This window comes from Primulina tabacum, chromosome 2 (genome assembly GCF_025594145.1).
Source record: "Primulina tabacum isolate GXHZ01 chromosome 2, ASM2559414v2, whole genome shotgun sequence".
Lineage (NCBI taxonomy): Eukaryota > Viridiplantae > Streptophyta > Magnoliopsida > Lamiales > Gesneriaceae > Primulina > Primulina tabacum.
In genome coordinates, this window is record NC_134551.1 from 18566537 (window position 1) to 18590036 (window position 23500).

At 36.7% G+C, this 23500-nt stretch overlaps 1 protein-coding gene across 5 annotated transcripts; it reads right to left on the reverse strand.

Moving 5' to 3' along the window:
• Positions 1-1008: 1008 nt before the first annotated feature.
• On the reverse strand, positions 1009-6175 carry LOC142530867 (uncharacterized). 5 transcript variants are annotated; one of them, XM_075636778.1, is made up of 10 exons: positions 5859-6157; positions 5673-5758; positions 5519-5566; positions 5340-5428; positions 4817-4870; positions 4245-4312; positions 4074-4123; positions 3864-3952; positions 3071-3202; positions 1009-1027 (listed from the first exon to the last, which is right to left on the reverse strand). In XM_075636778.1, the coding sequence occupies exons 1-9, from the start codon at positions 5915-5917 to the stop codon at positions 3101-3103; spliced, it is 645 nt and encodes a 214-aa protein (XP_075492893.1). In that variant the 5' UTR covers positions 5918-6157; the 3' UTR covers positions 1009-1027; positions 3071-3100. The 5 variants fall into 5 exon arrangements, with proteins under 5 accessions (XP_075492893.1, XP_075492885.1, XP_075492875.1 ...); XM_075636770.1 differs by lacking the exon at positions 1009-1027 and adding an exon at positions 2519-2694; XM_075636760.1 differs by lacking the exon at positions 1009-1027 and adding an exon at positions 2722-2740.
• Between the last annotated feature and the right edge of the window lie 17325 nt (positions 6176-23500).

Consider the following 23500-nt stretch of genomic DNA (forward strand, 5'->3'; position numbering starts at 1 on the left):
GATCTACATCGGTGTTAGTACTCCTAGAATATGGAAAGAAAATTAACAATATATAGTGATGCATCGAAAGGATGATTGAGATGTGTGCTCATGCAGGTTGGTCAAGTAATTACTTATGCATCAATACAATTAAAAACTTATGAGCAAAATTAACAAACACATGATCTTGAGTTGGCTGTAATTGTATTTGTGCTAAAAATCTGGAGACACTATCTATACGATGCTAAATACAAGATATTCACTGATCAGCAAAACCTTTAATATTTATTCACAAAAAAGAACTGAAAATGAGGCAGAGGCGGTGGATCGAGCTGAAACAACCTCGACTTTTTTTTTAAATAATAAACTCGAAAATTACTAAATAAAATAACTTAATATTTCTGTAACTTATAATAATTTAACATTTGAATCCTAGTGCATAAAATAAATCTCTAAATCGTCAACTAATAAAAATTCTACATCGACCTTTAAAAAGATCAACTAACAATAAAATAAAATATAAAATTCCTAATAAAATCATTAACAATAAATCTTTAAATATTTTATCTATCAAGCTAGTGCGGAAAGTAAATGTCCCTCGGTAGTGTACTGCCGCACTCGATCCACTCAAGCGTCAGCGCCTCCTCATATCATCAAATCCGTTATCATTCCAACCTAGTGAGTTTAATGACTCACCACGTTATAAACATGATTATCAAATAATACATATACAATCGCATGCAATAAAAATCATACTTTTATCCTTCGTCCAAACCCATAAAATAAATCCCAAAGTATTTTTTTGCGCAGGTATTAGCGCCGCGGTGCTCGTAAATCGTTCTCAGGTCCCAATCTTAGCGACGCGGCGCTACATGCTTGGGAAACTATGGCGCTGCGGCAGTGAGTTGTAGCGATGCATCTCTTCTTTATCTCCAGTGAAGCCTTAGCGCTGTGGCGCCCCTTCCTTGGCGCTGCGGCGCTAGTCCATCAACATTTCAGTATAAAAACACCTCTAATCATCATCATTCATCCAATAATTGTTTACCTCCTGAACGACACAAAAACAACAAATATCATGCATAATTTTGTCAGAAACTAATATAATTCAAATGAGTTCTCATATAAATTAAATGCAATTCTTGCACTTATCAAATATTCAAGATCGCATCACCTTAGTTACTCTCCTAACAAAAAATAATACAAATGCTATTTTCTGGTTACCATAAAATTTTATACGTCCATGGACGTAAACATAATCGAGAATGGTCCTTTTTATCATAATTCCTTAATTTAGATAAGACAAGATAACATGGGGCTCTACTAATTCTGACAATACCACTCATGTTTTTTAACAACGTGATTTTGATTACAGGTTCATCTCACTAAGAAAATGTGTTGTATCTTGTAAACAACATCCTATATGCAAAATTTTCTCTCTTGAATAATTATACCAAGTGTATCGAGATTTTGTATTCTGTTTAGATAACGCACACATTCCATTATCAGTCAAACAAGCGTTCCAAGATCCGAAATGGAAAACTGATATTGTTTATGATTAAACCAGGAAACATGGGAAGAACAACACTTGACATATTGTCGAACTCCTGGAAAACGAACAATTGGGTGCTAATGGATATATTCACTATTAAACACAAATATTATGGAAGTATAAAACGATTTCAAGACACGACCTGTAGCAAAAAGATACACACGGTCATAAGTGATTGACTATCAGGAAACAATTGCTCTGTGGATAGACTCGATAATGTTCAAATTCTTTTGTCACTTGCTACAGATCTCGATTGATTATTGTACCAATTTGATGTCAAGAATGTGTTTATTAATGAAGATCTAGAGGAGGAAGTGCACGTGAATATTCAACCAATAACAAGTTATGCATGATAAGGAAGTCGAATTATGGCCTCAAGCAATCACCTTGTGCATGGTTTTACCGACTCGCAAATGTTTTGAAAGGATATGGATATACACGATGTCAATCCGATCATAGTCAAGTTTTTAAACACTCAGAAGAAGGTGAAATAGCGAGAGTTAAAACTTTACTACCAAGATAATTTGAAATGATATATCTGGCAATGTTTTATGAGAGTAGAAGTCGCAACATCATCCATTGGCATATAAATTATTTCAAAGGATATGTCCTAGACCTCTTGAAAGAAACATATATATTGGGATGTAAACTAGTGGATACACCAATGGATCCTAATCCTTAAAAACAGTTGAATAAATTAGTTGATAAGATGGCCTTGTCTGTCGTATCAGATTACGTGCACTAGTTTTGGGATTTTAATTAATTAGAGTTTCTATAAATTCACATGGTATCCTTCTCATTATTATTGAGTAAGAATTTCAACAACTTAATCCTAATTTTCGTTTTAAGCTACAATACTACTCCTAACTTTACAATTGATTTTGGACCAAATTTATGCAACGATTTAACTTTTATTTATGTATCATATGAAAGAGAATTATTTTATATTTACCTAAACACACTTACAAAATTTGTAATCTAATAGACGTGTAAATTTCCATTTCAGGTAGAAATTAACAACTTGGTCAATATAAGTCAAACTTGACTAATAATACAACGGAGTTAAATTCAATGAACTACTCATCACCCAACTCAATGCATCATAAAAATAATAGAATCGTTATTAACAATGGGAGGGGCACCAGTGGAGCGAAGCTGCGAACAAGCTGGTGGAGGCAAACACCATCAAAACAAGGCCCCTTTGACCACAAACTATGATACATCGGTTTAAATAAAGATAAATACAAAAATACGAAATTTTTTCAAACAATATTCTTGATCAAAAAATTGGAACATGATTTTTTGTCCCTCCAACTTCTCTTTATGTCAAATGCAAAACACATCAAACATGGACTCCAAGTTTTAAACCATAACTTTGTTCTATACTTTTAGACCCAATTACATTGCATATGTACTCAAAGTTTGAAAGGCAACAGTGAGAGTCCTTCACAAAAACGGAGAAGTTATTCTTCAGAAAAGCTTGCACTTTTTCAGATTTTTTCTGTATGCCCTCTGGTATAGCTTATTGTAGGCTTACCATACCTTGCATTTCGGAGAATGAAATTCCATTTTTCAGTTTTTCTTCCTCTTGCTTTTACCGAGTTTTGAACGCCTTTGCTTGAATAAATGAAGGTAAAGTTTCAACCACAGAAACGGATAGCAAAAAAGCAGCAACTGCACAAGAAATAGAAATGGTAAACCACGAGGAACTGAACAACGAAAATATTTGAAAAGAAATGCCATTTTCTTTGGGTTTCACATGTATAAATCTTTAAAAATTATGTCAAATAAGAAATTAGTCATTTGAAGCTCATTTGATCGCAGTCTGTTGTCGTCCTTGAAACAAGTTGAGGCAAAATTAATTGCAATCTGTATAACGTACTAGGGTATCAATGCCTCCGATGAAGTAAAGATATTTAAGCCCAAAAAAAAAAACTATTACAGGCATCTGGATTGCGTTTACAAGGTAATTCAAATGTAGAGAATAGGAATTTTCATAAGCTGATCAAATAACTAACTCAGATGCACGCTTGTGTATCTACTCGGCAATAGACGAATCTATACACCAAAAAATTTTATAAATGCAGATGTTGTTGTGATACTCGTAATATCAGGGCACTCAATTGTAAAATATATCAAACGACTATACCTAGCTAGACTGTGTAATAGCAAACACGAATTTCCCCTTGTTTAATGGACTCTAACTAGAAAGTGTAATGAAAGCTAAATTGGAGAAGTCTTCCTCATTTTGCCACTGGATTAAATGAATCTAGGTTAAGCTTATAGGCTGAATAAAAACCCAAGTAGTTGTGATGTATAAGGAAATAATACATACCACGACAAAGTTATAATAGCTAAATGGGAGGTGGTCCGCGTAGAGCTTTTTCTTTTTTATAAATGGCAGAGCATCGTACATGAGCCACACTGCAATGGATTGTAGTATCATTAACATAAAATAGGCATAGTCTTGATAGGGAAACAAAATGAATCCTAGTTACACAAGAAGGAATGGGTGGATTTGAATCTAAAGTGATAAATGGCTTACTTTCACCGGGAAAAACTCCAATGGGATACAAGAAAATAAATGCATTGTACCTAAAAAACAATATGACAAAAATCAAAATCATAATCTGGAGAGTTTCTTGGATTCTTTTCTCGAGTCTCGACCATTTCCTTGCAGAAGTTCAAGCATCATTGATAGTAGAAGAACTCTCACCTCATTAAAGTGATCCACTTTGGAGTACTTCCGGTCAGATTCAACGCATAATGTGAATATCTGATCACCTACATCCAAATAGCCAGTAAAGAAAATGAAAATCTTACTGGTGTAGAAGCCTAGAAGATTGTAAAGAAGTAAATTGATGAAGACGTGATGAGAAACAAATGAGGAGATTGCAGGAACAAGACTGATAATTAAAAAGATATTAATCAATTATCAATTTCCGGATCCAAGTGAGTTATGTATTGCACCATAAACATAGTAGATAGTAATGGCTATTCATAAATCAATGAAAGATTTCCAAATTGTAATTGATACTTTTTTAAAAAATAAGATCTTTGAACCGATTTGGTTTCATATAAAGATTTTTCATTACTCTTGTTTGCAGTAGCATGTTATGCACGAGTCTAAAAATTGCCTTGAATAAGCATCTCTTGATAAAGCCCAGCATTAGACACCAATCACATATAAAGCTCCTCATCTAAGCACACATTGATTTTATACTTTTGCGTTTAATACTCTCAGCATACTAGCCCGAACAAAAACATAAACGAAACGAACAAGATTACCTCAGATAAGCTCCAAGCAAAGAAAGCTATGGAAACCGAAGGTAGATTCTGCACCTGCATTCACAGAATGATTATATTTCAATAATTTTCAGGTAAAATTTCATTCACCCCCAAGAAAAACTACGGTGACGAATTTTTTCGAAGAAAAACTAAACTTTTTGCAAACATTCTTCTTCTCCCTCTATCCTAATCCTCTTTTTGGATGAAATTTTGTTCCTAAGCAATAAAATCAATGGTACCATCCAAATTTAAAAATCTTAAAACATATAAGAATAAGCTTCTAAGAACTCATTGAATCTTTCAAGAAAGTAATACTCTTTATTCAAAATAACCCACATAATTTCAATACTAATCATTATATCTCATTATTCTCCATCTGTTATTTTTAATTTTCCGCTCATTTTATTTGTGTTTTCTCTCGAATTATTTAATCCGACGAGCGTAATAGAAGATAGGCCAAACCGGATTCAATTGTAAATGTAATTCCCCACACTGACTACTAAATCCAGTGTAGAGCACGAACCTCGTGAATACGACGAACAATAGCGAGCAAAAAATGAGTCCTCCCACCCCATTGCATCAGAGGAAACACCACACCACTCGGAACAATTCCTTTAAATCCAAAAGCAGAAATTGTACCCACAGAAAATCACTACAATTCTATGAAATCAAACAACAAAAATCCATGATTTTCTAAGTCACCTATAGCCCCATGAATAACTTCCAAGAATGCCAGAGTTTGCAACCAACCTATACATACACATAAAATTCATGAAAAAAAAAAAAGAAAAGAAAGAAAGAATCAAGATACGCCTTTTATGGGCCATCCCTTCTAAATTACATCTGGGTTACTCACAGATTAGTTCACCCGCAGAAGCATAAGCGCCATGAATAGATTGAGTAGAGAGGAAAACTCTCAAAATTCTGAAAAGAGAAAAGGACCTGCACATAACATACAAACTGAGTCTCCTTCCACATACACACTCGTGAGCATCTCAGTGTGGGAGTATGAGAAATGGGAGACAAAGATTTTTGTTCTTACCATCCCAAAGCTTGAAGTAGATTGTAGGAGATGAGATACGAATTCCGGAGCTGGGCCATTCAAAGATTTGTGGACCGTCGCTTGTATGATATCATCTATATAAAGGCGCCGGACTGACATATGGTATCTTTCCATTTAAAAAAAAACTAGTCCGTATATAATTGTTTCCAAACTTAAATTGGTTTTAGTCCTTGTTGATTGTCATTTGCCAAAAACAAGTTTGCTAACTTTTTAGTTTTAGAGGATTTGTTCATGGATAAAATAAACAGTAGAAGGAGAGATGGACAAGTAAGAAGGATCAAAACGTTTTTAGTCCCAAAGAAGAAAAATCTAATTATCCTTGATCTTGGTAAAGCATGGACATATGTGGAGCATGTTTCCTTCTTCATTAATTTTTAAGAATTGTGTCTCATGGAGGATCAAAATGTCTTGAAGTCGCAGGTTAAAAAGTTTTTTTGGGCATATTGGCAAAAGGGACCACAACGGTTTCAGCACAAAACAATAGGCACTAGTTTCGAAATTATGCAGATAAATTAAATAATGAAATAAAATGGTATTTCAAATTACTACTTTTACATGTAATTCAACCATTGTCGATGATTTATAGATCATATTTTATGAAAATTTTTAATTTAAAGGTTTGGATCGATATGGTAACATATTAATCTCAGAGTTAAAAAAAAAATTGTCTAAACAAATACATTAGTCTAAAAAAATAGAACAAATACATAGACTCAGTTATAAATGCATAGTGCATTGCATACCACTACTGGGCTAGTGTCCTCATCCGACTAGCCTTGAACAACATCACCACCTTTGTGGATTTAGCTGGCAAAAGTAAGTACGCATCTATTTTCACTAATAATTTTAATTTGAAGATACATATTTTTTTTTTCAAACAGAAAATACCTCATTAATAAATATAAAAGACTAATCTTGTATTAAAAATACATTATTTGATTTTAAAAAATATTCTCTCCATATAGTTATAGATTTGTCCTACTAGTGTTATCGATACTTGACAACTTGTGGGGCATAAGTCTCGAATCAGATATAACAGATACCTTACAAACATACAAAATATAAAGTTACAGTTGCTATGTAAGGAAATAATGTTCGAGTTGATGAAGTATGTGAGTATTTGGTCAAAAATAATGAGTTTCATTCTCCCTACAAATTCCTTCTTGGACGCGCTTGTCACACAAAACATGTCCATTGTGGGTTACTTGAGTGACGTTGTTTGCAAACTATTGCATTAGTTCAATGTTTTATTGAGTGCGTACCGAATGGTAACATTTGCGAGTTTCACATCATGAAAAGAAAAAAATATATAAATATATAGAAGAGCATATGTAATGACTTGTCCGTCACCCTCCAACTTGCCAGCATAAGTTTTGTACATTTGAATCAGTTTTGTATTCATTTGGCACCTCAAATGAGGATTTGTTAGCTGCCGAACGTTATCGAAAACCATATGAATTTATTATTTTGCATTTATGTAGCTTATTAATGAAGTTTATATTCTGATATGAATCTCATCAAGCAGGATGTACTAATTTTTGGAATAAATTTTAACGAGCTTCATGGTGATTGAAGATTAAGCATCAAGTATAGTCAAGTGATTAAATGGGTACAGTGAATAATTTAATAGAATCGTGTCGAGCAACCAAGCATTCGAGTGCTAGATGGCCAAGAATACAATTCTAGAAGTGCACCCGCATGTTCCCAAGGCGCAGCCTCATTCCCATGCAGCAAATACTGCACACGGGACAGCAAAAGGCGCGCAACCGCGCTCCAAAGTCTACCAAACATGTTCGAAACTGCAGCAGGCGATGCACAACACGTTTTCAGTGCGCTACAATGTTCGCGATGAAAATTCAAAAAGGAAATCCTAGTTTTCTAGATTTACATGATTTGTTGCATTTCTTACATATAATCACAATTGTAAACATTGTTATTCAGATTATTATTTGTTGCCTTTCTTTCATATAAACATAGTTGTAAACATTGTTATTTAGATTATTATTGATATTTTCAGAGTTATCTCTCAATTCAAAGCTTGGCTTTGCTACATCTTTTGTGTTTTTCAAATCAAACTAATCAAAATTTTATATTTGGTGATGTTTTTCAATTGTTCCTTCATGAGGATTGTCAAATATGATCTCTTTGGAGGTTCTTTTGAGAGCGATTTTTATATCCGTGTTATTTGTCACTAGGTTTTATGGTTTAAGGTTGAATATCACAATATAAATTGTTTCCAAGATCTGGATAAATTAAATATTCGTTGCGTTTTTGTATTGAGGGCTCGATTCATCCAAATATTCGAGTGCTTTTTCATGTTCACGAGGAATCATATCATTTATGATATGAATCTGATCAGGAATGATGTCCTAATTTTTTGAAGGAATTTTAAGAATATTTGTTGCCTCAATCATATAAACTCGATGGTGACTGAATATGAATCATCAATCATAGTCAAGCGATTAAAGGGGTTCAAGGATGCATTTCATGGAATCGTGTTGAGAAACCAAGCGCATTCGAGTGCGAGATGACAATGAATACAGTCCTACAAGTGCACCCGTGTGTTCCCAAGGCGCATCCCTGTGCCTGTGCAACAAATACTTCACATGGGACAGCAGCTACGTGCCACCTGTACATCCACGTGCTAGTTCTACGCCACCGCACGTTAAACACCACCAAACTGCGCACATTTTCTTTTAGGACTCGAATTTTTGAAGCAAATCACACAAACAATAAACCTCGGAAATTTTAGCTCAAGCTTGTCAAATTAAAAGATCAACAATTAGAATTGAAATTTCAGCTCAGGATACGCAAAATACAACATAATGGAGCTCGAGACGTCGCGAAATCGCAAAGACCAAAATATTGCCGATCGAAGAAGAAAACCCCAAGCTCATGAACTCAAAAATTTAGCTCAAAGAATCTCTCTTTCATGTCCTAAATAAACCAAAAATACAGCCAATGAAAGAGCTAAAATATTGGACAAACTTTTTGTGTGAGAAATTACCGTTAAGTTTTGTTCTGATCTGATTTTTTCTGTCCATTTTGTTTCGATTAGATCCTTTCGATCCCTTTGTTTCGTCCCAATGGGATAAGTTTTGTTTGATATGATTCGAATGATGGCGCATCTGGAAAGACTGTGAGGAAAAAGACCCTAGAGGGAGTCTGTCTATGGGAGAAGGCTCTAGAGGAAGCTCGGATGCGGGAAAAGACCTTAGAGAGAGCCCATTTATAGGAGAAGGCCCTATAGGGAGCCCATGATCAAGATAGCGCGTGGTCATTACTATAAGATCTGTGTTCAGTATGTAATTCTGATTTGATAGACTTTGTTCTGTTAATATTTTGTTATGTTTGATATGATCTGATTGATACTAGTTCTGAACTCAATCTATTCCGTTTTCGAAATCTGGTCAGAAAAATGATCAATTTAAAGATATGTATATGTATATATAACTTGTTATTCTGGTATTAGATTGGTCCCACTTGCCGAGTATTTCCAAAACGCTCACCCTCTTACCTCTTACCTCTTACCCGGATAATAGTGAAGAACAAGTGGAAGAGACGAAACAAGATCAATTTTGGGACTGGTGAAGAAATCTAGAGTTATGAAGATCAAGTTCTTGATTTCATGATTATAGTTTATTCTCTTTGCAAGAACTGCTTCCGCATTATTCATATTTTACATATGTAAAGACAATGTTTTTTTATGAATTAGACTAATTTTTGGCTGTTTGTTACGAGGCTTATTGTTTTCAATGAAATTGTTAAACAATATCGGATGTCATCTATGCCTCAGTCTTAGGGCGTGACATTTAAGTGGTATTAGAGCCCCTAGGTTCATAATCTCACTTAGATTTTGGCTAAAGCCCCATGCCTTCATGTCCAAATCATTCCGACAAATCAAACTCATATATTATCGCTTAGATTTCCAAATTCAAGTTATTGCCAATTGTGGGTATATTTGAATGACATATCTTCGAAAAGAAATCTCAAAACTCGATCTCGTCAATTGTTCAACACTCTCAATCTATGCGAAAACTTTTAACGTGTCCTTTTTGGAAAATCCCTCGAAAATATTTTGTTCGCTTTAAATATTTTACAAATGTTGTAACTTTGATTTTTGCCATTATTCTAAGCCTTTTTATTCAATTTGTCTAGGAGATTACTAACCCTTGTACTTGTGCTCAAGCCGCACTTCGCATGTGTCATCTTATCAATGATAACCAAACCCGAGATATCGCAACCCTAAAGACTCAACTCGCTAGAGAGAAACAACTCATGGAGATTAAGGACATGCTTTAAACTGATATACAACGTCTAACCCATCAACTTGATCGAGCAGAGAACCATCTCGCCCTAATCCCATGTAACCCATCTCACATGGTATGACTAGTTACCCTTAAACGAGAGTTGATAGAAATGATTGAAACATGTCCATTGTGGTTTAATTGACTGACGTTGTTTGCAAATTATTGCATTAGTTCAATGTTTTATCCAATGCATACCGAATGGTAACAGTTGTGAGTTTCATGTCATGAAAAGAAAAAATATATATAAATATATAGAAGAGCCTATGTAATGACTTGTCCATCACCCTCCAACTTGCCAGCATAAGTTTTGTACATTTGAATCAGTTTATATTCATTTGGCACCTCAAATGAGGATTTGTTAGCTGCCGAACGTTACCGAAAACCATAAGAATTTATTATGGCAAACTTGTGTGAGATGGTCCCACGGGTCAAATTTTGTGAGACATATATCTTATTTGCGTCATCCATGAAAAAATATTAATTTTTATTATGAATATTGATAGGGTTGACCCATCTCACAGATAAATATTCGTGAGACCGTCTCACAAGAGACCTACTCATTTATTATTTTGCATTTACGTAGCTCATTAATGAAGTTTATATTCTGATATGAATCTCATCAAGCAGGATGTACTAATTTTTGGAATAAATTTTAACAAGCTTCATGGTGATTGAAGATTAAGCATCAAGTATAATCAAGTGATTAAATGGGTTCAATGAATAATTTAATAGAATCGTGTCGAGCAACCAAGCACTCGAGTGCTAGATGACCAAGAATACAATTCTAGAAGTGCACCCGCACGTTCCCAAGGCGCAGCCGCGTTCCCATGCAACAAATACTGCACATGGGGCAGCAAAAGGCGTGCAACCGCGCTTCAAAGTCTACCAAACATGTGCGAAACTTCAGCAAGCACGCACAAAACGTTTTCAGTGCGCTACAACATGCGCGATGAAAATTCAAAAAGGAAATCCTAGTTTTCTGGATTTACATGATTTGTTGCATTTCTTACATATAATAAAAATTGTAAACATTGTTATTCAGATTATTATTTGTTTCCTTTCTTTTATATAAACATACTTGTAAACATTATTATTTAGATTATTACTGATATTTTCTGAGTTATCTCTCAATTCAAAGCCTGGATTTGCTACAACTTTTGTGTTTATTAAATCAAACTAACCAAAATTTTATATTTGGTGATGTTTGTCAATTGTTCCTTCATGAGGATTGTCAAATACGATCTCTTTGGAGGTTCTTTAGAGAGAGATTTTTATATCTGTGTTATTTGTCACTAGGTTTTATGGTTTAGGGTTGAATATCACAATATACTTGTTATTTGGATAAATTAAATACTCGTTGCGTTTTTGTATTGAGGGTTCGATTCATCCAAATGTTCAAGTTTGCTTTTTCATGTTCACGAAGAATCATATCATTTATGATATCAATCTGATCAAGCATGATGTCCTAATTTTTTGAAGAAATTTTAAGAATATTTGTTGTCTCAATCATATAAACTTGATGGTGATTGAATATTAATCATCAAGCATAGTCAAGCGATTAAAGGTGTTCAAGGATGCATTTCATGGAATCGTGTTGAGAAACCAAGAATTCGAGTGCGAGATGACAAAGAACACAGTACTACAAGTGCACCCGTGCGTTCCCAAGGTGCATCCCTGTGCCCGTGCAACAAATACTTCACACGAGCTGCGTGCCACCCGTACATGCACGTGCTAGTTTTACGCCACCGCATGATAAACACCACCAAACTGCGCGCAACTTCTTTTAGGACTCGGATTTTTGAAGCAAATCACACAAACAATAAACCTCGAAAATTTTAGCTCAAGCTTGTCAAATTAAAAGATCAACAATTAGACTTGAAATTTCAGCTCAAGATGTGAAAAATACAACATAATGGAGCTCGAGACGTCGCAAAACCGCAAAGACCAAAATATTGCCGATCGAAGAAGAAAACCCCTAGCTCATGAACTCAAAAATTTAGCTTAAAGAATCTCTCTTTCATGTCCTGAATAAACAAAAAATACAGCCAATGGAAGAGCTAAAATATTGGACAAATTTTTTGTGTGAGAAATTACCGTTAAGTGCACCAAGGTGACTTTTGGTTGTCGATAAACTTTGAACACATGGAGGCTAATTAGACCATTACTTTTGGTTATTTGAAAGGCCAAATTCGGATAATTGGGGCGGGGGGGAAGAACTATCGTTTTTTCATCTATAAATACCACACCATGTGTTGAGAATTGACGCACCAAAATCCTCCACAAAATCCCTCCAAGTTTCGGCCACTTCAAGCAATGAAGAAAGGCTGCATTCGGCCATTGTAGAATTTTCCAAGTGCTGCCAAAATTGTGACCAGGTTCTGCCCAGATTGTGACCGAGGTGCTGCCCAAGTTCGCTCGAAAGGCTGCCCGTGTTCGACCCAAGTTTTCCCAAGTATCGTTTAAGTTCGAATCGTACATTCGAACAAAGTTTAAGTGAGATTATATATGTTTTAAAGTCTTATGTATGTGTTAAAATTCGATCGTATATTGTATGTTATGCTATGAATCGTTTATATTAGTATATGCTTCGCATTTGCATCTTTTGGTAAGTTTTGTTCCAATCTGATTTGTTCTGTCCATTTTGTTTTGATTAGATCTGTTCCATCCCTTTGTTTTGTCCCAATGGGATAAGTTTTGTTTGATATGATTCGAATGATGGCGCATCAGAAAAGACTAAGAGAAAAGGCCCTAGAGGGAGTCTGTCTATGGGAGAAGGCTCTAGAGGGAGCTCAGATGCGGGAAAAGATCCTAGAGAGAGTGCATTTATAGAGAAGGCCCCATAGGTAGCCCAAAATCAAGATAGCTCATGATCATTATTATAAGATCTGTGTTTAGTAAGTAATTCTGATTTGATAAGACTTTGTTCTGTTAAGATTTTGTTATGTTTGATATGATCTGATTGATACAAGTTCTGAAATCAGTCTATTCTTTTTTCGACATCTGCTCAGAAAAATGATCAATTTAAAGATATGTATAACTTGTTATTCTGGTATTAGATTGACCCCACTTGCCGATTATTTCAAAAACGCTCACCCACTTACGTCTTACCCGGATAATAATGAAGAACATGTGGAAGAGATGGAACAAGATCAATTTTGGGACTGGTGAAGAAATGCAGAGTTATGAAGATCAAGTCCCTGATTTCATGATTATAGTTCATTCGCTTTCTCTTTAGCATTTCACACTTCTCTTTGCAAGAACTGCTTCCGCATTATTCGTATTTTATATATGTAAAGACAATGTTCTTTTATGAATTAGACTAATTTTTGGCTGTTTACTACGAGTCTTATTGTTTTCAATGAAATTGTTAAAGAATGTGGGATGTCAATTATGCCTCGGTCTTAGGGCGTGACATTTAAGTGGTATCAGAGCCGCTAGGTTCATAATCCCACCCAATGCCTTCATGTACAAATCATTCCGATAAATCAAACTCATCTTTTATCATTTAGATTTCCAAATTCAAGTTATTGCCAATTGTGGGTATATTTGAATGACATATCTTCGAAAAGAAATCTCAAAACTCGATCTCATCATTTATTCTATGCGAAATTTTTTGTTAGGATTGAATGGGAGTGAAGAAGTGTTTAGAAGGGGAGTTGAATAAACACTTAACAGTTTTCACAACTTCTTCGAATAATGAATCAGTTTAGTGTTAAACTAAATTCAGGAATATTGTTTTTCAATATCAATCATTTAACTAATGAAAGTGCGTAAATAAACTGAATGACAAATAGAATAAAAACTGAAATTAGGGGACACAAGATTTGTGGATGTTCGGAGATTTCAAACACTCCTACATCACCCCTTCTATCTCGAAGATATGATATTTACTAAAAGAATTTGATCTATACACTGATTTGTACAAACTCATTTCAATTTTGGACTTAACAATGCCAAACTGAAACTCTTAGTTTCAATACAGTTTATCAGTACTCAACTGATAAGTAACTATTTAGCACAACTGATCTCTACAAGATCGAATAATACACTATAGAATGTTTGTGCTTTTAAGCTCGAAGTATAGCCTTGAATGCTATGAATATGTATATTAAGCATGAACTTTTGATAGATTTAGAACTGAAAGAGTATGCACAGAATTTTGCTTGGTAACTGATTGCTCGAATTTAGGATTCTGGATTTCAGATTACAGATCGTCTGCTCAGCTGATCATCTCGGCTATTTATAGGCTTTGCTTCCAACGGTAACAATAAATCCATTTTAATCTTTATATCCATTGTATAGTGTAGGACCGAGCGCTTGCCGCTTTACCAAAAGCTATAGCTGGTGGTAATGGTTCAACTCAAATCTTTTAAACCGCACAACAGCTCAAGCACCACGGTTCGATCGCTCTACCAAGTAGGGACAATTATTGCACCCAACAATCTCCCTCCAACAATTTCCCTCCAAATAATTGCACTCCTTGCAATCAAGGAGAATCGAACCCGTGACCTTGGCTCTAATACCAATTGTAGGGCCGAGCGCTTGTCGTTTTACCAAAAGCGAAAAGTTATAGCTGGTGGTAATGGTGAAACTCAAATCTTTTAAACCGCACAACAGCTCAAGCACCACGGTTCGATCGCTCTACGAAGCAGGGACAATTATTGCACCCAACATATAGCCACGTCGACATTCTTATGACAATCGTACACTGTAGCTTTTCTGATAAGCGGAGTTCCCACTATGCGTTGCAGTCTGCTATTCTACAATTGTCGGTTGATAGCTACGTTCCGTAACTGATGACGTGTCAAACTGATTTATCAGTTGAAAAAACTGATATGATTAACTGATTGCTCTCAACTGATTGTTGTTTAACTGATAAGTTCCAACTGATCATCCAATTGACTACGTAGTTCAGTTAGCTCAGTTCAGTTGCCTTAAATACGCACTAATCTTCAGTTTGAACTACTGTCAGTTTACAATTTGTTTTAGTTCAGTTATTCTGAGTTTTTTTGATCAGTTGTTCATCATTTTCACGTTCACTTTGTCAAACTCCTGAAATTAAGTTTCCAACAATTTTTAACTTTTCCTTTTTGGAAAATCCCACGAAAATATTTTGTTCGCTTCAAATATTTTACTAATGTAGTAACTTTGATTTTTTTTTTCCCATTATTCTAAGTTTTTTAATTCAATTTGTCTAGGAGATTGCTGTCCCTCGTACTCGTGCTCAAGTCGCACTTTGCATGTGTCATCTTATCAATGACAACCAAACCCGAGATATCGCAACCCTAAAGACTCAACTCTCCAGAGAGAAACAACTCATGGAGATTAAGGAGCTGCTTCAAAATGATATACAACGCCTAACCCATCATTTTGATCGAGTAGAGAGCTAGCTCGCCCTAAACTCATGTAATCCATCTCATGTGGTATGACTAGTTACCCTTAACCGAGAGTTGATAGAAATGATTGAAACTGAGAACGACCTTGCTAACCACTCTCGTCATCAGCACGAAGACCTTGCTAGCTAAAAAGAACGTTACATCGCCAAGCTTCATGGCGCTATGGATAGACTGCAAGAACAAAATAACTATATGCATCTCGTCGTGGAAAAAATGGAAGAAGAAGAAGAAGAAGAGCTTATGGATATAGTTGTAGAAGATAGTGATGATGAAGACTTGATAGAAGACATAGAAAACTTTATGGTTATAGAAAATTCATGAAAACCACCAAAAAAAATTGTAACCCACGGTATGGCAAGCGTAACGAAAATGAAACCGAGAACTTATCTCCTCCTCCACCACCAAGGGTTAACCTTAGTTAAGAAGACATGATGACTATTGCAACCATTATGGCCGCAATACTACAAGGGTTTATGAATCCAAACGCCAACTAGACACCACCATAACCTCAACCATGTGGTATTAAATACACCTATGAGTCACTCCGAAAAGAATCGAATCTCAACATTTGATGGAAACTCTGGCCTGGAAGTTGGCCATAATTGGATCAAAAACGTGTAAACCCAACATCATCCACTGGAAGTCCCCAAAGAATTTAAAGTAGAAGTAGTGACGCCATCCCCGAAGACAAAGCATTTAGATGGTAGGAAACCATCTCACCAGCCATACCTGATGAGACGTCCTGCTCTTTTTATTGCTTTAAAAGTACTAGAAATTTTTTTTTTTTTTTCCTCACTTAGCATCGGCCGAACCATAAAATATTTTTGACATCATTTTAAAAATAAACATCCAACTGCTATTTAAAAATCCAAAGAAAAATATTTTAAAGCATAAAATCGTCAAACATTTTACTAAACCTAAAAAGCAATAATTTGAAAAGTAAAGCCCATACTAAACCTCTCAAAAATCTCTCAAAAGCATACATAAGTAATCTTAAAAATCTTTAATCATAAAGCATGAGTCAAAAGTCATAATGCGGAAAAAGTAGAAGCGCTGGTCCTCAGGTTGTGTGCGCCTTCAGTCCAGTCAAATCACTCATCAAGTCCTCCCTCAATACCACCTGCATCCATCACACCTAGTGAGTCTAAAGACTCAACACACCATAATCTTGATAACGAGTAATACGTAATACAGTCAACATATAACGGTGAAAAATATGTGTACCTAAAATATCGTTTTCATGAAGATGCATAAACATAAACATTTTCATAAATATTTTCATGATGCATAAACTTTAAACATAAATATTTTTATAAAATACTTTTTCATGACATGCAACCATAAACCTTAACCTTTTCCCTTTTTCCTCAACATGACATGACATAAAACATTTTTCATGATCATAAACATTTTTCCTTTTCCTTTTCCTTTTCCTTTTTGTTGAATTCAGATCGTTAATTGTGACTTTCCTGATCATGCTCATGAGGGTCGATGGATCCATCTACATAAAACCACAGTACTGGGCGGCGGGGGACACCAGCAACACTCTCACCGGTCAACTGGGCCCTGGCCTATCATGATTCGAATAGAAATACGCTCGTCGGGGCTCCCTCTGGGGCCTTTTCCCATAAATGGGCTCCCTCTGGGGCCTTTTCCCCTCACGATATTCCCATTCTTCCGTTACCACAAAACCGTTACCACATATCCGTTACCACATATCCGTTACCACATATTCGCAATGATGGAAACACGATCGTCGGGCTCCCACTGGGACCATAACCCTCACGACGTCGCCAACATTAACGAATTAGTCACAATTATTTCACATCCTTCAACATTTTTCATTCACATCACTTTAGAAAAATCATGAATATCATTACGTTTTTCATTTTTGAAACCAAGCATGCAACATGTATTTTAAATGTCTTCCCTCAATCATAAAAATCAAATAGACATTTAAAAATCATCATTCAATCATGAACAATTCATAAACATTTAAAAATAATCATATTTTCATAAAATAGCATTTAGGGCACTGCCATGACCTTACTAATTTCTAGGTGTAAAAAGACCGTTTTACCCCTGGACTCAACATTTTACGTTTTCGACTTTTTCCTTGATTTCACGACTCTAACATGTCCCAAATAATTATTTAAGCTTACGTGAATTTTTTTCATAATTTTATTTGGCTTAAATGTTAGACTTTTTCAATTATCTTTTCTTAATTGTTTTAACAGTGTTTTAATCCCGAAAAATACCAAACTTTAATATAAAATTCTTAAATTCTAAATTTAGTCTTTTTATATTATTTTAGCCCTTATGGACCCCGACTCGACCCCCGTGAGCCGTTTTCCAATTTTTTCTTTACTTAAAACCCTATTTTGACATCTAAACTTCGACCCCGAGCCAACTTCTGATTTTCACGAGTTACCCCCGAACCATGTCGAGCCAAAACTTGCCCAACACAATAATTTAGCCTACTGGACTCTAACTTTAACAAGAAACCCTCCCCAAAACCAAAAACGAAGGTCCCCTCTACTGCCCATAAGCTGGCCGAGAGTTATATCCTGCATGGACTCTATGTTTGATGCAATAAGGACCCTAGCCGACACTCTAGCCACGAACCAGCGTACCTAGCACTTACCCAGGATCCTAAGGACTCGCCCTAACCCTGCCCAGCAAGCTTGGAACGAGCCCTTCCCTTCCCTGCAGCCGCGCACCTCCTGCACGCGAACTACCATGCTTCTCGGGTAGAGTCCTTCCTACGATGGACTCTTCGCCGCCTCTCCTCTCGAGTCCTAGCATGGCTAGGACTCTTCCTTGGTCTCCCCCACGCCCCTGGCTAGCCCTTGGACAAGAGTCGCACCAAGCCCGGCCGTGAGGACCCCTAATCGAACCCATGTTCTTCCCATGACAGCAACTTACGTTTTATTTGGTGCTCTTCAAATTCCAGCGTGTATGGTGCGCTTACAGGACCCTAACTCACGTGTAAACCCTTGTAAATCATGGCCTAGATCATGGCAGTCCTTAAACAACATACAATCATGTTTTAAGAATCAAAAACCTTGCTTAACATATCATGCTATGATCCAAAACGAAAATTTAGAAAAGTGGCACTTGTTTTTCTTTCATGTTATTCATGCATCCAATAATTTAAGCATTAATATGATATGATGGATGAGTAAAGGGAGATTAGGGTGTGCCTTTGCGTTTTATACGCACGAAAAACCGTTGACGACGAAGAACGGGACGCGACGATGGCTTGCTCTTGGCTTGATGCCTTCGAAAACCTCTTCTAGCTTGGTGTGGTGAGTGCCGTGTGTGTATGGGAGTGTTTTCAGATTTTAAAAAGTGTGTGGCCGATCCCTTGATGCAAAAAGTGTAGGGTTTTGGGGAGACTAAATCATGTATTATATACTAATTATTTGCTAACATGGCTTTAGGCCCATTAAGCCAACAATTAAGCCCATTAGCCTTTAATTAGAATTAAATAAAATATTAACAAGGTTTTTGTTTAAATAAATTTGTGAATTTATTAGCCGGGTTGCCAAAAAGCTCGTATTTTAGTTGAAAAACCAACACCGATAAAATTTACGCCCCGGCGTATAAAATCACCTCAAAACCCTTAATTTCATAAAAATACTAAAAAGAATCGACCATCTTTTAAATAATTAAAAATAATTATTTAATATAAATATTTTACGTTTTCTTCAGCCCTCGGTCCCCGTTCCTCGATCGTCACTTGAATATTCCTAAAAATACATTTTTTTATGCATGATGACAAATAAATCTCATTTAGCATATAAACAAGTACGTCACATAATTAATTAGCAGCTAAAATCAATTAATTACTCAATTTTTCATAATTTCCTAGATTCGCATGCAGTTGGATTACGTCGTCTTAATTTTGGACCTTACAATTCCTCCCCCCTTAAATAAAATTTCGTCCTCGAAATTAGAACTTACCGAATAGATCCGGATAGCGACTCTTCAAGTCCCTCTCAGTTTCCCAAGTAGCTTCCTCTTCCGAGTGATTCAGCCACTTGACCTTGACCATTGGAATTACTTTGTTACGCAATCGTCTTTCTTGTCTAGCCAGAATCTGGACAGGTCTTTCTTCATACGACAAATTTGGAGTTAGTTTAAGAGGTTCATAATTAAGCACATGCGACGGATTAGACATGTACTTCCGCAGCATCGAAATATGGAACACATTGTGAACTCCAGAAAGTGCGGGTGGCAATGCCACTCTATAAGCTAGTGTCCCAATCCTCTCCAAAATCTCGAATGTGCCAATAAATCTAGGACCAAGCTTGCCCTTCTTGCCAAAACGCATAACACCCTTCATGGGTGCTATCTTCACAAACACGTGGTCGCCTACTGCAAACTCCAAGTCCCTTCGTCTTTTGTCCGCATAACTCTTTTGTCGGCTTTGTGCAGTCTTCATTCTATCACGAATCTTGACTACAAGCTCAGCTGTTTCTTCAATCACATCTGGACCAATGTCTCTTCTTTCCCCAACCTCGTCCCAATGAATAGGAGATCTACATTTTCTTCCATAGAGTGCCTCAAAAGGAGCCATTCCTATTGATGATTGATAGCTGTTATTGTAAGTGAACTCCACTAGAGGTAATTTTTGTTCCCAACTGCCTTGGAAATCAATGACGCATGCTCGCAGTAGATCTTCCAAAATGTGAATAACCCTTTCTGACTGACCATCGGTTTGAGGGTGGAACGCTGTACTGAACAATAACTTGGTCCCCATCGCTGCATGCAGACTTTTCCAAAAAGACGACGTGAACCTCGGATCCCGGTCAGAAACGATGGATACAGGAATCCCATGCAGCCGAACTATCTCCCGAATATACAAGTCGGCATACTGAATCATGGTGAATGTCGTCTTAATAGGTAGAAAATGCGCTGATTTCGTAAGACGATCCACTATCACCCAAATGGCATTAAATCCTTTAATTGTCTTTGGCAATCCCACAACAAAGTCCATGGTGATATTTTCCCATTTCCACTCGGGAATAGGGAGTGGCTTCAATTTTCCCGCTGGTCTCTGATGCTCTGCTTTGACTTGCTGACAAGTCAAACACTCGGATACATATCTCAAGATGTCTCTCTTCATGCCTGGCCACCAATATAACAACTGCAAATCTCTATACATCTTTGTACTGCCCGGATGAATGGAATATGGTGTGTCGTGGGCTTCCTTCATAATAAGATCTCTCAAAGAATCGTCACTAGGAACCCATAGACGGTCTCGATAACGGACTAAGCCATCCACTACTGAATATAAATTCCGGCCCTTGGCTTCATCTCTTGCTCTCCACTTTTGCAACTGCTCATCAGTAAACTGTCCATCCCGAATTCTGTCTCTCAAAGTCGACTGCACTGATAATGTGGCAAGATTAGGGGCCTCGCCCCTAGCATACACGGCAAGCTCAAACCGCTGTATCTCGGACTGCAACGGTCTTTGGAGTGATAATTGAGTGATAACCGCTGCCTTTCTACTCAATGCGTCTGCCACTACATTAGCTTTCCCCGGATGGTAGCTAATGTCACAATCATAGTCCTTTACCAATTCAAGCCATCTGCGCTGTCTCATATTCAACTCCTTTTGGGTGAAGAAGTATTTCAAGCTTTTATGATCAGTGAATATTTTGCACTTCTCCCCATAAAGGTAGTGTCTCCAAATCTTTAATGCAAAGACTACTGCTGCAAGCTCAAGATCATGAGTAGGGTAGTTCTTTTCATGAATTTTCAACTGTCTTGATGCATAGGCGATAACTCGGTCGTTTTGCATCAGAACTGCACCTAAACCTAGCTTAGAAGCGTCGGCATAAAGAACATACTCCCCTTGCCCTGATGGCATGGATAACACTGGTGCTGATATCAAGGCTTGCTTCAACTTGTCAAAACTGTCTTGACACTCGGATCCCCAAATAAACTTAGCATTTTTCTTCGTCAAAGATGTCAAAGGCACTGCAATAGATGAGAACCCCTTGATGAATTTGCGATAATAGCCAGCTAGTCCCAAGAAACTGCGAATCTCGGTGACACTCTTCGGTACTGGCCACTCTTTTACTGCCTCAACTTTACTCGGATCAACTTCCACGCCATCCCTAGAAATGATGTGGCCTAAGAACGCCACTCTATCAAGCCAAAACTCGCACTTGCTGAATTTTGCATAAAGCTTTCTGTCTTGTAAAACTTGCAGTGCTGTCCTCAAATGGCGACTATGCTCCTCTCTGCTCTTGGAATAGATCAATATGTCATCAATGAAGACAATAATAAACTGATCCAGATACGGCTGAAATACGCGATTCATGAGATCCATGAAGATCGCTGGCGCATTGGTCAACCCGAATGGCATGACCATAAACTCATAGTGCCCATATCTTGTGCGAAATGCTGTCTTGTGCACGTCAGACTCCTTGACTTTCAACTGATGGTATCCAGATCGCAAATCAATTTTAGAAAATATCGAAGCTCCTTGCAACTGGTCAAATAAATCCTCAATTCTTGGCAGTGGATACTTATTTTTTATAGTGACCCTATTGAGCTCTCGATAATCGATGCAAAGACGCATACTACCATCTTTCTTTTTCACAAACAAAACCGGTGCGCCCCATGGAGAGTAACTAGGGCGAATAAAACCTTTGTCTAGCAATTCTTGAATTTGATCTTTCAATTCTTTCATTTCAGCGGGTGCTAGACGATAAGGTGCTTTAGATATAGGAACAGTGCCCGGCATAAGGTCAATAGAGAACTCCACCTCACGATCGGGCGGAATGCCAGAAACGTCTTCGGGAAAGACGCTAGGAAAATCCCTCACAATATCAACATCTTCTAGCTTCTGGCTGATGGATTCATGTGTAGTAGTGACACATGCTAAATACGCCTGACATCCATGCTTAATAAGCTTCCTTGCACATAGACAAGAGATAATGTGCGGCATTTGCTGGTTTCTTGCCGCCTCGAAAACAAAAGATTTACCACTGGGTGGCCTGATAGATACTGATCGCTGACGGAAATCAATCGAAGCTCCATTCGCAGATAGCCAATCCATCCCAAGTATAATATCGAATTCGGGCATAGGAAGCACAATAAGATCTGCCCGAACAACATCTTTGAATAAACGAAGCTCCAGATTCTTAACAATCTTAGACGTGAGCATCTGATCACCGGATGGAATCGAAACTTTGAAACCCAAACCCATATCTTGAGGAGTAACATTCAGTCTTTTGATGAAGGTTTCTGATATGAAAGAGTGTGTAGCTCCTGAATCTAGCAAAGCATAGGTAGCTACGCCTAGAATGATGATCCTCCCTGCGGTGAAAATGTCTTTTAATTCTTTTCGTGTTGACACTTAAGGATTTACTATCATTAATTCCCAAAGTTGAATGAAGATTTCGTGTTGAACTTAAACATTTCTTAGAGAAGTTTTGCTTTAGTCCCTCAATCTTTTAAGTCTGCATTATTGACCCATAATTTTCGAATTATTGCACTTAAGTCCCTTAAATTTTCGAAAATTGCATATTGGCCCCCCAATAATTTCGAAACCCCCTTTTATGGTTTTCTTTAATTTTGGCCCTTAGACTTTTTATTCTGAATCATAACATCCTTCACATAAAATAAGGCACAAAAATTCGAATCATTTTTCTATGGTTTCTAAAATCATCGCTTAAGGCCAACTAAGTAGAACATGCAACTTAATTTATTCTAGGTTGAAACTTAATCACAATTCAATTCTAATAACCAATTTAACATTTCATGCAGAAATAAGGAATATAAAAATGTTAAATGACTAGGTTATCCGTGATGAGTGTAGTGTCTGCCTCTTCCTCGGCTTCCTCGGCATTCATCACATAAGCTCGGGCCGTAGTAGCTGCTTTCCTCTTTGGGCAAT

Excerpts from the sequence above, each read along its gene's own strand:
- LOC142530867 (XM_075636778.1), bottom strand. The coding sequence starts at position 5,917 with ATGGCCCAGCTCCGGAATTCGTATCTCATCTCCTACAATCTACTTCAA. Across the intron at positions 5,759-5,858 it reads CTACTTCAAGCTTTGGGATG|GTCCTTTTCTCTTTTCAGAA; the intron begins GTAAGAACAAAA and ends TGTTATGTGCAG. Across the intron at positions 4,871-5,339 it reads TTGTTCGTCGTATTCACGAG|GTGCAGAATCTACCTTCGGT; the intron begins GTTCGTGCTCTA and ends CTGTGAATGCAG.